Below are 13,333 nucleotides of genomic sequence, written 5' to 3' on the forward strand. Positions count from 1 at the left end.
TAAACAAGGTAATGGATCTTATGGCTGTGCTGTCACCTGTCCATATATCTCTTTTGTTTTAAAAAGGCACTCATGTTTGCATTTCCTGGTTCTGCATCTATACAGAGGCAGGAGCCTTAGGTTTCCCATTGCTTCTTGTGTGATACATGGCTTTGCTGCTACACTCCAACAGATCTCTCTGTGTGTCTCTGTGTGTGTCTGTGTTGATGTTGAAAATCGTACCAATGTATTTTGACTAGATAGCTGTCTTCCAACCTCTTGAATTCTACTTGGTGGCCGGGTGGGTCAGCAGCCAGCCCATGACAGCAGATTCCCTGGAGACAGAGTGCTTGGCAACCAAATGCCATGGACCTCAGGGAGACCGGCTGGTAACCAGGTTAGGCAGGTGGGAAGTCATGACGGGGTGGAGGCTGGGTGCCTGGCAGGGCGCAAGTCTTCCTACTGCTGGTCTGTTAGAGAAAGTGGTTCAGACTGAGGGCAGAAGCAGAGGTCATGCAAAACCTGCCCTCCATAGAAGATCAAAATCCCTAAAAGTTTAGTTATGTGAGAATATCACAGTAGGGGCTTCTCTCAGCTTCCAGAGTTTGCCACATGGCCTGCTTTATTTTGGGCCTGGTCTTCAGAACCAAAGCATGGGTGTCTGATCTCTCAGTTTCATGGAAGTCTGCCTGAATCACCTCTCTCCAACATTAAGATGCTTTCAGCGCTAAGGACGGGTGGGCTGGAATGTCTGATCCTTTTCCGAGACACCTCAGAAGAGGAGTTACATTAACCCATGGGGTCCTTTTAATGAATGTCACTCCGGCAGTTTCCATATTGGTAGCGCGGCAGAAGAACACCGGCTAAGACATGAAGGTCCTCCCTGGGAATGGTCTTGGGGGTGGCCATAGAGCAGTGGTTCCCGACCTTGGGTTGCAGTTCCCAGAAATCCCAGCCGGCACAGCTAGTGGGGAAGGATTCTGTAAGTTACCGACCCAAGCTTGGGAACCACTGCCATAAAGAAATGCCTGTGCTCTGTGCCTTCAGCCTCCAGTTTGAGTTCCCCTGGTGCTGTACCGAAAGGAGAACTGAATTCACTCACCTGGCTGGCCAGCTTTCTGCTCCTGCTTTACTTTCCGGTTCTTTTTCTCCTTCTCACCTGAGCATGCATGTGCGAATGTGTGCATACACAGGAATGTGTGGAAGTAAGGTCTTTAACTAATAACCAAAAACATCACTCTTTTCCAGAACTAAAGAAGCAGTTAGAGAGTGCTGAGCTGAAAAACCAGCGCTTGAAGGAGGTGTTCCAGGCCAAGATCCAGGAGTTCCGCAAGGTGTGTTACAAGCTGATCGGCTACCAGATTGACATGACCACTGAGAACCAGTACCGGCTCACCTCCATCTATGCTGAGCACCAAGAGGACTGCTTGATCTTTAAGGTACGGCTGCTCTGCTCACTCATCCTCTGCATGTGCAGGGAAGCGTAATTATGACCTTTGGCGTCTTTGATCCATGTGCATGCCAGTTTAATTGCCGAGAAGATAAAGGCAAATAACACCTGGTTTCCTGATGGATTTTGTTGTTGTTGATAACAGGTGTCATTTGAGCGCCCTTATAGACGAGGAATTTCTCCCTCTTTCTTTTTCTTGACAAGATTCAAAGCAGCTCATCAAAGCCATTGATCAGCATTAACCTAAGAAAGTACAAGGAGAGCGTGCTGATCAAGGAATACAGAACACCCCACCCCACCTTGGTACCAAAGTATGGTGGCCTCATTTTCCTGCATGCCTGGGAAGTTTGTTGTGTGAATAGGGGGTGGGATTCTCCCTTCCAGCTGGAGGGTCTTTCCTCCTTTTTGGCTTTTCGTACCAACCTAGAAAACAGGGGTCACAGGGATGAGGCTGGGGGACAACATTTTCAATCCCAGCACTTTTGGAGAATTGTACTGTAGAAGATTTTTGGGAATGTTTGTAGGAGAAAAAACATAAGAACTGGAAATGATTAGACACTCACTTCTGGTTTGGATCTTGGAGGGTGGAAGGTTGGATTTTGTGATCCCTACCTCGCCCCACAAAAAAAAAAAAAGCCAGTGCATAATGCACCCCTCTTGCCACCCCTCCGTGTGCATTGGAGATATCTTATGAGGAAGCGTCTGTCAACAAATCATCTCCTTGTATCTGCTCTTGGATTCTGGAGGAAAAGATGGAGTCCGAAAGAGACAGGTCACGAGGGTGGTAGACTCCTCTTGTAGACCTCCTCAGAATGACGGCCATTGATCCACAGGGGGGCTGTTTTGGGTGACATCCCCATGGTAACAGTGCTGTGTGTCTAAAGCTGCTCACAGTTGGGGGTGGCACTATCGTGTTTCACCGAAAATAAGACAGGGTCTTATATTGATTTTTGCTCCAAAAATGCATTAGGGCTTATTTCCAGGGGATGTTTTATGTTTTTTCCATGTACAACCATCTACATTGATTCAAATACAGTCTTGTCATCTTCTTCTGGTTGCTGCACAAGGGTGGAGGGCAGGGTGTCACTTCACTGGGGCTTATTTTTGGGGTAGGGCTTATATGACGAGCATCCTGAAGGATCCTACTAGGGCTTATTTTTCAGGTTAGGTCTTATTTTCAGGGAAACGGGGTTATCTAATTCCCTGCTCCTTCTCAGATACTGGGATCATTTTGTTATCGCAGGAGTGTTCCTGGTTGCAAAAAAACAAGCCGGTGTTCAGGACTGTGCCTGGGCTCAGCCTGAGTTTTGCATTAATTCACTTCACTGAAGAATTCAAACAGATCTGCAAATGTTAGGAAGTCCTTTCATTGACTGTTTTCCTTGAGCAAACAATTTCGCAATGCTAACCTATTTGTATATTATTTGTATTTTTACTGAGCTAGCAAACCAGAGGAGTTTCTCCCCCACCCCTTTTCTTTGGCATATGGAGAATAGATGGAATAGAAGCATAGAAATTGAATCCTGTTTATTTTAGCCAAAGAATGGGTTAATCTCAAACTACTATCCCCACCCCATCCTTTCAGAAGCATGGATTGTTTTGTTATGCTAATACATTGTAGATTCACAAGCCTGTCCTTCTTAAAGGCCCATTTTATGGCTCACTTACTTAAGGAAATGTATAAATATTTATTCTTTGTGGCTTAGATGTAGTGTTCCTGGGGAAAATGCAGGGCCTTTATTCTTGTCCTTTGACCACTTGCCCTTTGGGTGTTCACTTATCCTCTCTCTTTGCAAACAATAAAGTCTTAGTTAGGACAAGGTGGGCAGCTGGTTGACTTTGCTGTCCCAGGTAATAAGCAATAGGAATACTTCTGTTCTTTCCAAAGCGCGGAAAGCACCTACAGGCGTGATAATAGGATTTCAGTTTGGGATACAGTTATTAAAGGCATTGTTTTGTTTCAGGAAATTGTTTTCCTGGCAGCATTACAGCTGTTTGGCCACCTCCAAATGCCCAGACCAAGATATTAGCAAAGTCAGTCTTCTGTTGTGTATCCCATATAGTGAGTTTTATACCAGTAAAAAACAACAACCATGTTTCCCACACTGTAGAAGGCATTTTGAAGCCTGTGTGTTCATTTTACCATGGTGTTAAGAGTTCGATGGCTTTCTTGATTGTTAGGCTTTTGGTCCAAAGCTATGAAAAGATTCCATTAGCAGGGTTTCGGCAAAACGAAGATGTCCCCTCCATGAGCCATCTTGGTGTTGTTTGTTGGAAGGACTGAGCATTAGTCCGGCACCACCACATGTAAACACTAGAACCTGTGAAGGCCCATCTCCTGCAGTCTCTGTGGAACTCAGCTAATGTTCGCAGGCCAGATTGAATTCTCAGCCCTGTAACACTTAATATGAGGCCTGAAGTGCAGGATAGGTGCAGAGGGGTTTGTTTTGCTCAGCTATGCTTGGAGACTCTTTTGTTTGAAAGTCATCTTCTCCTACTGCTTCCTTCAGCTCTCATTTGGATTAGAACTGGAGTTTGGGTAGCAGCCAGCGTAACTATTGTGCAACCTAGCAGTTGGACATATATGTGTAGCATATGCACATACTGTGAAGATGATAGAATCATAATTCAAGCGTAAAAGGATCAGCAGCATACTCAGATGGGTGTAGACTTATAATATCTCTTTCACCCAAGCTGTCTGTATTAGAAGCTTCTCAACCAATGGTACACATGTTTTACCAGTGGGTAAAATCTCTCAGCAGCCGAGATCCTCAAAGACTTCCTTTTCCCACCCTGGTGCTTCCATGGCTTCCGTGCAATGAACGAGATTATGAGCGAACCATGGGAGTCTCAGCGCAGAGTGAAGAACATTCTAAAAAATGCCTTCTGCTGATGACATCATCAGCTTTCTGTGAGCATGGCTGCACCAACAGGATTTCAGCCTCTAGCAATAACTTTGAATATTTACCTGTTTCTTTTGCCTTTTACTAACAGAACACCTGTAAATCTATAAATTTTCTTCTTGCAGAAATAAGCGCCCCCCCCCCCCGCTATGATGGACTCACACTTTTAATACAGTAACTGGTAGGTTAAAAGTTATAAAAAATGAGTGTTTTACTTCCAGCAGATCATCTAAGGCAGAAACACTGAACCCCTGTCATGAGTTAAAACCCAAAGCACTACTTGTGGTCCGAGTAAGGTGTAACAGGGGCAGCCCCCCTTCACAAAGGTCATGATTTCCCCTGAAACAGTCTTAGAATCACTAATTTTCCCTTCATTCTCCTCCTTTGGTGTGGAGAAGATTGGACGTTTTGGGTTCAGATAAATGTTCTTTTAGTACACCATATACCTCGCTCCCCAGACTATGATTTGAAGTTGGCCTCTTTGGAACAAACCATCGTTCCAGTCTAAGTGCAGTTCATCTCAGAGAGGAGTGAAAGCTTCCTGCCTCCATGTACCTGTACCAGCTGAAGAGCGAAGCGGGAGAAACACATGACCCAAGTAGACTCTTTGGCTGCTTCTCATCATGCTTTATCTTGGTTGAATATTACGTGCGAACAAGACCTTTGTGGGCCATTACTATCCCTACTATTTGCAGTGTAGTATATCACGTGGCCTTTTGTATTTGGGCTTCGCCGCATTCTTCCTGTTCTCCAAAGCCCAGTTCATGTCCTGCTTCGCAACCTATGAGACACATCATTCCTATAAATGTTTAAAGATGGGGGCAGTAGGCAGCGATGACGGAAGGACCCCTTCCTCTGCCAGCCAGTGCAGTCTGCGGCTGAGCAAGGATGTGAAGGTTTGCTTCTCATGCTTCCAGCAGGCTCCTTCACCAGGTCTGCGCTCCAGTAAGCTGCAAAGCCAGGGCTGTTTGTGTGCATATCATTAACTCAGAGTGTCTGAAAGGCACCAAGCATGTGAGGCTTATCTCCCTTGCTTAGCGCATGGAGCAGGTTCAGTGCAATTAGAACAAACAAGTCCTTTAGCACTTTGCATATTTCCACCGCTCACCCATAAACTTCCAGGCAAGTTCCAATTTATGCTCCCGGTGACATTTAATTTTCGTTGAGGCTTTGACGGATAGACATTTGAGAGTGGAAGCTGTAAAATACGTCAGTTCTGTCCCTCTAAAGCTTGTCTGAAGTGCTGCCTCTCTGCTAGAGATGCAAAGTGCGCCTTATAGCCTCACCTTGTTTGGCTTTCTTTTTAAAGTGTGCTGCCTCTTGCACACGCTCGCTAGCACTCTTGATTCGCACTGTTTGGTTTTAGTCATGGATTCTGCTGTAAGTGGACGAGACCTTTGGCTGCTGAATTACTGCATCGGAGACAGTAAGGGCTGTTTTGATTCTGAGATGAAAACCAGAAAGCTGCAATATATATTCTTTCTCTCAGAGACCTACACGCAGAGACTGGTTTCTAGCTGCTGACCAGTGATGGGATAAAACCATATTTTTCCCCCTTGCTCCCCCATATGATGTAGTGCTTACAGCCGTGCTTCTCAGCCTTGGGTCCCCAGATCTTCTCAGACTACAATTCCCAGAAATCCTGGCCAGCATGGCTGATGGTGTAGGATTCTGGGAGTTTTAGTCCAAGAATATGTACTTGCAAGATTTGGATTCAAATCCCTACTCATGCATGAAACGTACACTAGCCACGCTCCTCAGACTTATCAACCCTACTCTTTTCTTTTGAGTGTAAAGTAGGGAAGAGATGGGTCATGGGTACCATGTAGATGTCGTTGTGGGAAAGGTGATGTAGGAATTAAACAAACAGAGAAATAAATAAGTGACTAGATCAGCAAAGCTGCCATCATTAACTGTCTTTCCCAGGTATTGCTTACGTTAAAGAATGTACAGAAAACCTGGGTTGCCAGACTAAAGTGCTAAATCTCAGTAACGTTAAAATTTCTATCCAGGTGAGTCTTCATAGTTCTCCACCTCCACCCCCTGATGACTCCTCTGTGTGCATTTTGTAAACACTGACTCACGCTGGCATTTCCAATCCTGATTCTGTAGTGGGCTGTTTCTCTTGTGGTAATTTATAAGGCTAACTCTTCAGTACTATAGCGGGAAGTTGATATATCACGACTGGAGAAAGGAAAATAGACATCTTTCATGCTTTTAAACATTTTGTGTGTGTGTGTGTGTGTGTGTGTGTGTGTGCATGAGAGAGAGGTCAAAATCAAGATGGCGTACTAGGGCCAGGGTGCAAAATATCCGCCTACCTTCCAAACTGGGTGGTGTATATGGCCTGAAATTCAGTAATAACTCTGTGCTTTTTTCTTCATGGCAGTCTTAAACCTTACACCCTGCTCTTCTGTTGGTCTTTGGTCTGAACTGGGGTTCTCAGGACTGCATCCTAGCTTGGTGTCCTCCTCAATCTCGGATAGTTTTGGGTTGACCGCTATCTGGTGTGAACGCGTACTTCTCAGCATGATAGCATAGCCGTGAATGCAGTTTTTAAGGGACGTACCCAGAGAGTGTTTTGAATTTTGGGGAGGGTCTTCTTGGAAACTCTTCCGGCGCTCATGCTGCGTAGGCTTGTCTCTGTCTTTCATGGACTGTTGGCCCTTTTCCCCTTTCTTTCCTTAAAATTAAATGTAGTGGAAATTCTCATCTAAACACGCCACCAGGATTTTAGAGGCAGACTGTTTTGTAGAAAGTAATATATTACAATTATTGGTCTTTTGGCAGATATAGTCTATTACTGTTGCTGGTTCATTAAAGGCCTTAGTTGGTTATACATATTTCTTTCATTTATGTAAGTGACTGTAATATGCAAGCAGATCAGTGATGTATATAGCGGCTGCGCTTATTTAGTTTTCTTCCCCTATCCGTGCATCTGACGTCCTTACAATCCAAGTTTAATCATTTCCATGTCTTAAGGAGTATTTGACTGCTCAAAGGCAGAGACCTCCTTCCACCACCCTTACGACTGATCAGACCATTCAGAGGAATGGACTGGTAGAGATTTGAGATGGTAGAAAAAGACCTGAGTTGCTTTTAGGCCACTGATCAGCATTGCCTTTGATGGCATTCTCATGCCCCATTTCCATCCTTTCAGTAAACAGAAAAGAAGTACACGTTTCTAGTGTGTTCCTGACTTTGTTTTCCTTTTCACACGGACATTTTTAATGTAGGGAAATGTGCAAAGCCCATTTGCATATCATTAGAATCGTACAATAAGGCAATGGATTGTTTCAAAATCTACGGCAAAGCAAACTTTGGAGTCATCTAGAACTCTTCAGGCTGAGTTGCTATCAAACTGGGAGAGGAGCAAGAAATCGGGGGAAAACTAAGCCCTTATGGCTGAAAGCAGACTGACAGCAAAGTGAAAAACTGCTATTTTTTCAGGGAAAAAGAAAGGGTTCAGGTTTCAGTTTGCAATCTCTCTTTAAAGACAGAAGTCTTGTTGGCACTTCAGTAGATCTGCCCATTGCTTTTGGTGAGGCCCACAGGCCTTTGTATGGACTGTGAGCCACAAGAATATTTCTGATTTTTGCCATGATGCTCATCTAGAATTTCTTGCAACCCTCCAGGCACTCTCTTTCCTATCCCGAAGAGCACATTTTCAGACACTCCAGGCACTCCAGGCTAGAAGGAATAGAAACTGCCAGCGGAGAGTTTCCCCCCGGTTCCAACATGGTCTCTATGGAAAAGCCTGCCTCTTGAGATGCCCCGGCTAGACAGATCCCCTGCTTTTCCTGGAGTCTGTGCTTCTGGTGATCCTTCTCGCTTCTGCTGGACAGCTAGCTCCCTTGCCAGCTTTCAGACTCCAGCGTGGGCGGTTTGCTTCTGTACTTTATGCAAACTTCCGATGGATCTCAGTGGCTGGGCTGGTGAAACGTAGTTCATCTGTAGGCATGAAGAGTTGCTTTTTGTACAGAAGTCTGCCAGGCCGTTCAGCTTTTTCCCCCCTCTTCCACTGACCCGAAAAACAAAAACCGAAGATCAGGCATTCTTCAGACCTCCCTGTATTTTATTCAAAAGCCGCTCTGAACCTTCTCCCATTTCCCCTTTGCCACTCTCAAGATGCGGCGGAATGTTGCCGAGAAGGCAGCCGATGTTGTTCTTTCCCACTTGCTTTCTGTTCCCCTCATCTTCATCTTCATCAGAGTTATGAGGCACCAGTGCCCTTTGTTGGCGACATGCCTGTCGCCGCAGGAGTTACCCCCAATGCAAAAAAGCTTCTTCTGACGATTGTAGTCTGCGAAGCAATACGTTTTACAAGGACCACCTAGTGTTCAAATGGCCACGGATAAGCTGTGGAGCAGCAGATGGCTCTTTCTTTCTTTTTTTCCTTCTTTCTTTCTTTAAAGACTAGAGAAAGTAGGATTTAAAAAAAAACAATCTGAAGGCAGAAACATCAGCTACATGCAATTTACTACAGTGGCATTTAATGTTAAAAAGTCTATGAAGTAAAATGCCTAGGTATTTTTGTTCCCCGCTGAGATGTTTTAAAAAGCACACTTAGAACCAAGCAATGAGCTGCTCTGTATTCAGAGCAGTGCTCCAGTCCAACCCTCCCCAGGTGCGGCTAACTCTTGCTTCTGCGAGCAGAGCTGTCCTCTGCAACTAAGGCATCCAGATGGGAGACAGGAAGGGCGCATGAAGACCGAGGACCTGGTAGACGAGGCAGCAGAACCAGGGGTTAGGACTTTCAGATCCCATTGTGCCTCCTGCGAGAAAAGCCAGCCTGTGTGGCCTTGGCCATGTTGCGCAGCCCCAGGGTGCATGTGTTTGTGCATGCTTATGCATGTATTTGTGCAAATAAATAGTTCAGAGCAAATAATGCTATAACATGCATCATGTAGATTGTGTGAAGGGGTGATGGGCTTTTGCAGATCAGAAGATCAGAGCAGTTGGTTGCCTCTCTCTCTCTCTCTCTCTCTCTCTCTCTAACAATCAGCCAGTAGCTCTGTGCTTTTTGTAGAGGAATGAGCTTTGCTTGTCAAAGCGAAAGGTCACTAGTATTGCACAGAGGTCATGGGTGCAAATTGCAGAACCCTTGCCGAGGAAAACAAAAAATCATATGCCTTGTCTTCCACATGCTTGTAAAGTGGGGCTTGAAAATTCCTTGTTGAGATGGCTGGTCAGGACAGTTCAGCTTAACAAGAATAAAGAAACCAGTGTGTGTTCTTCGGGACCCTAGAATGCCATTTGCTTTGCAGCTGGGCCTTAGTTACAGAGAAGGCGTTAATGAGCCATCTGCCAGCTTTCTTCCAGGGCCAGGTCGTCGGCTGAACTGCAGGAACTAGCGGTCAGCTCACAGTGGCTGGGAGCGGGCCTGTAGGGGCCCTGACAGCAATGATGATCCCTGTCTGGAGCTGCAGACAAGCATGGATCAGAACAGAGGGGCTTGAAGGCAGGAGTGTGAACATGGGGCAGGGGACTGGATCCAACGAATGGGGAGCAGGGACTGTGCACTTCACAGTCCCTGGTGCAAGGTGTGAGTTCTGACCATTGAATTCGGAGGTAGGCAAAGTATGGCTCTCAGGCTGCAGCCACCCCACCTGATGAGCAGGCCACACACACACTCAATCTTACTTTCTCAGAAAACAGTGGCATTACATTGTCATTCCAGGAACCCTCCTTGAGGGGCAATCATGTTTTAAAATAAGTCCCAGCCTGCCACCCCTTGCAACGTTGAATACCTCCAGATGACTGAAGACAAAAACAGAATGGACTTGGCCTCTATTTTGTTTCTCTCCTTTTTTTATTTTGGGTCCTTATTGGTGGTCCATGCAACAAAATATGGCCCTCCAACCCATATCTGTAGAAGTGGGCATCGCTCTCGGTGTTCAGCTGCTTTTCTGTACAGTATTTCTGCTAGTATTTCTGCACAGATGATGCTTTTTTGACACCCAAAGGTCAGCCTTTCAGGTTTGATGGGAAAAGAGAAAGTGGGTGGGGTAGGGGTTAAAGGGGTCTGAGACCTAGCTGTTGACAATCTGATTTTAAGAAATGTGCTCTTTCTCCTGTACTTTTGGGAACTCAGATTCCCTTTCAGCCCTGGATGGATGCTGCATGTTCGAAATGATTACTCACCAAATGGATATATTTTTTCTTTTCAATTTCAACAAATTTTACCTGATTTCTATGTGACAGCTACTCATTGAGAAACAAGCTGAAGACAGACCGATATTTTTAGAATAACACAGGGTGTTGTGTGGGAGGGAGGAAATATTACTGACGGTGTGTCCGATGTAGCCTCTGTAAAATAAAATCTTTATTAGTGTCCAGCCTCTAAATAGTTCTCAGCGTGGAAAAAAAAAATATCAACAGCTCTGTTCTTCCCGAAGCCTCTTAAATTAATAGGCAGAGCACACCCAGACATTTGGTTCACATTTGTTTAAGGAGGTGGTGAAGGCCTTGAAGTCTGAAGACCCAGAGTAAGAAGTAAAAAATTAATCTGGATCACTTGAGCCTCAATCTCTGTCTCTCTCTTTTTTAAAAAAGGTTTAGGAGCTGCACCCGTATGAGCCACTTGTTTTCAAAGAGAAATAGATTGGCCACAGCAAGGAAACATTGACCAGACTTGGGCGTACATTATAATATGTATTAACTTGCCTGTTTATTGGGCAAGCCTAACGGAGGAAGCTTGTGATGACGCAGCCACTCTCCCCGCCCTGTTGTGTCGTTGATTTGGCATCCCTTCTGGCGCCTGTAAATGAAATGTACCATTTCCTCCACTGTTTCCCCTGATCTTAAGGGCATTTATACCCAAGGGTGGGGATTTGCTCAGAAATCTTTCCTTCTTCCATTCAGGTCCCAAATGGTGATCTGGAGCTTGGTTTCCTATCTCCAGCTCTTTGTCCCATCGCACCAAATTACTTATAGAGAAAACTACACCAAAAAAGTTCCTTTTTCACAAAGGCAGACCATTACTTCCGATGGAAGAGAATGTCAAAACGTCGGTTTATTTGTTCGTTCGTTTGTTCGTTCATTTATTCATTCATTCGTTCATTTAATTTTAATTTAATTTATTCTGCCTTTCACCCCATAGGGGGACTCAAGGTGGCTTACGACAGATAAAATAACAGATTTTTTTAAAAAAACACACACTATATAAATGTATTTTAAAAACAATTAAACACATATTAACATTAAAAAAACAAGTTTGAAAATAATTCAATACCATTTAAAAACCTTTAAGTAAAAAACCCAGCATTCCTGGGATAACTTACTGCTTTAAAAGCCTGCCTAAAAGAAGAAGGTCTTTGTCTGATGATGGAAGGACAAGAGGGGAGGGAGCCTGCCTGGCCTCTCGGGGCAGCACATTCAAAAAGCTTGGCCCTCCTCCATGTCTCCACCAAATGAGCTTGGGAAGGTGGTGGGCATGAGGGAAGGGCCCCTTCAGAGGGTCTTAAGAGCCAAGAAGGCTCATTTGGGGGGGGGGAGTCATGTGGTCCTTCAACTAGTCTGGACTCAAGCTGTAATAGAAAGAGATTTCAAAGAAGAGCCTGTTTTCATATTTCTAAATGCTTGTGGAACAACAACAGACAGAAGCTTTCATGGAGTCCACTTATCATCTTCTTGAAAAGCTCAGTATTGTTCTCGACCAGCAGATTGCTCAGTTTCTACCTCGGAACATTTCCCAGCCTCGCCTGAAGACGTTGATATTTCAGCCCAGTTCTTCTGTGTGGAGGCCATGTTGTTTTGCACTTCCGTCTCTGCACAGGGAAAGGAAGAGAGGTTTTGGAGGAAGGCAAGCCCAGGGGACATCCCATGAGGCACGGAATTCGCCTGTCTCATCATCTGCCCTGCCAAGTTGGCCTAGAGGTGGTGGTGGTGGCAATTCCCAGCCTCTGAGACCAGGACTCTGCTCTGTGTTGCAACCACTGCTTCTTTTCCAGACAGACTACCTTGGTCTCCCTTTGCCCTATGCAAAAACGCTAGTTACAGAAGGCGGAAAAAATAACGTCCCGCTCTCCCTCCATGTTGGAAAACAATGGCGCAATTTCTTGTTAAATCCCATCATGCCTTGATTACAGAGAGCTTCAAAGACTTCATAAAACGGTTGTTTATTCCAAAGTTCTTTGAAACAGCTGAGTCTTAAACAGTGTCTAAACTGCAATAAGAGAGCTTTATGGCGGGAGGTTTTATCAGCTCCTGCAGTCTGAATGCTAATCTTTCCCCTCAAGGTCCTGCGCTTACTAAGCTATAGCTAACCTATATTTCCTAATACTTGCCCTGGGTGGAAGGGGCTCGGGTCCTATATGTATCCCTGGAAGCGGACGTCAAAGCATTTCCCTAATAGAAAGGGATTTTAAAGCAACAATGACAGAGCCTGTTCTCATATTTCTAAGTGCTCATGAAACAACAACAGAGAAATATCTTGGTGCCTTAAAGATGGGCAACCTCATTATGGCAGAAGCTTTCATGGTCTAGAGTCCATTTTATCAGCTTCTGGGGAAAAAACTACCCTCATTTGGCAGGTGCACATACATATGCATGCAAAGCAAAGAGAACATGATAAATATTGGGGCCAAATAGCAATTAAATGCAAAAAAAGTACAGTCTGTGACAATTCCGTTGAAGCCTCAAAGTGTACAGAAAACTGGATTTAATAGCTGTCAGGCTCCAGAGAGCCAGTGGTTTGGATTATCGATATCTTGTGAAGTTAAAACAAAGTGGCTTATCTGAAACTTTTAGAACCACATCTGGGCTAAGTGTATTAATTAGGCAATGTGAGGACATCTGCTCATTCACATTCTGTTCATGTTTATTGTGTGAGCTGTCCAAATGGACGCAGAACGGCGTAATGTGCCTTTCAGTACACGCCAGCCTGTGTTGCTGGGCTCAGAGAACTCCAGAGTGATCCGGTGCTACAGCTCTCGGAGGCCCTTAAAGAGGAGAGCAGGAACTAAAGGAAGTTGGGTTATTTTCAATCAGATTGTCCACC

At 44.9% G+C, this 13,333-nt stretch overlaps 1 protein-coding gene across 4 annotated transcripts in view; it reads left to right on the forward strand.

The window, feature by feature from the left end:
- The window catches only part of MAD1L1 (mitotic arrest deficient 1 like 1), a 451,517-nt gene that overhangs the window by 313,705 nt on the left and 124,479 nt on the right, over nucleotides 1-13,333 (forward strand). For all 4 annotated transcript variants that reach the window (XM_078381280.1, XM_020804299.3, XM_020804300.3 and 1 more), the window contains one exon: nucleotides 1,228-1,418. In XM_078381280.1, coding sequence (XP_078237406.1) covers nucleotides 1,228-1,418 — 191 coding nt within the window. The remainder of the gene's footprint in view (nucleotides 1-1,227; nucleotides 1,419-13,333) is intronic.

Source organism: Pogona vitticeps, chromosome 13 (genome assembly GCF_051106095.1).
Source record: "Pogona vitticeps strain Pit_001003342236 chromosome 13, PviZW2.1, whole genome shotgun sequence".
Lineage (NCBI taxonomy): Eukaryota > Metazoa > Chordata > Lepidosauria > Squamata > Agamidae > Pogona > Pogona vitticeps.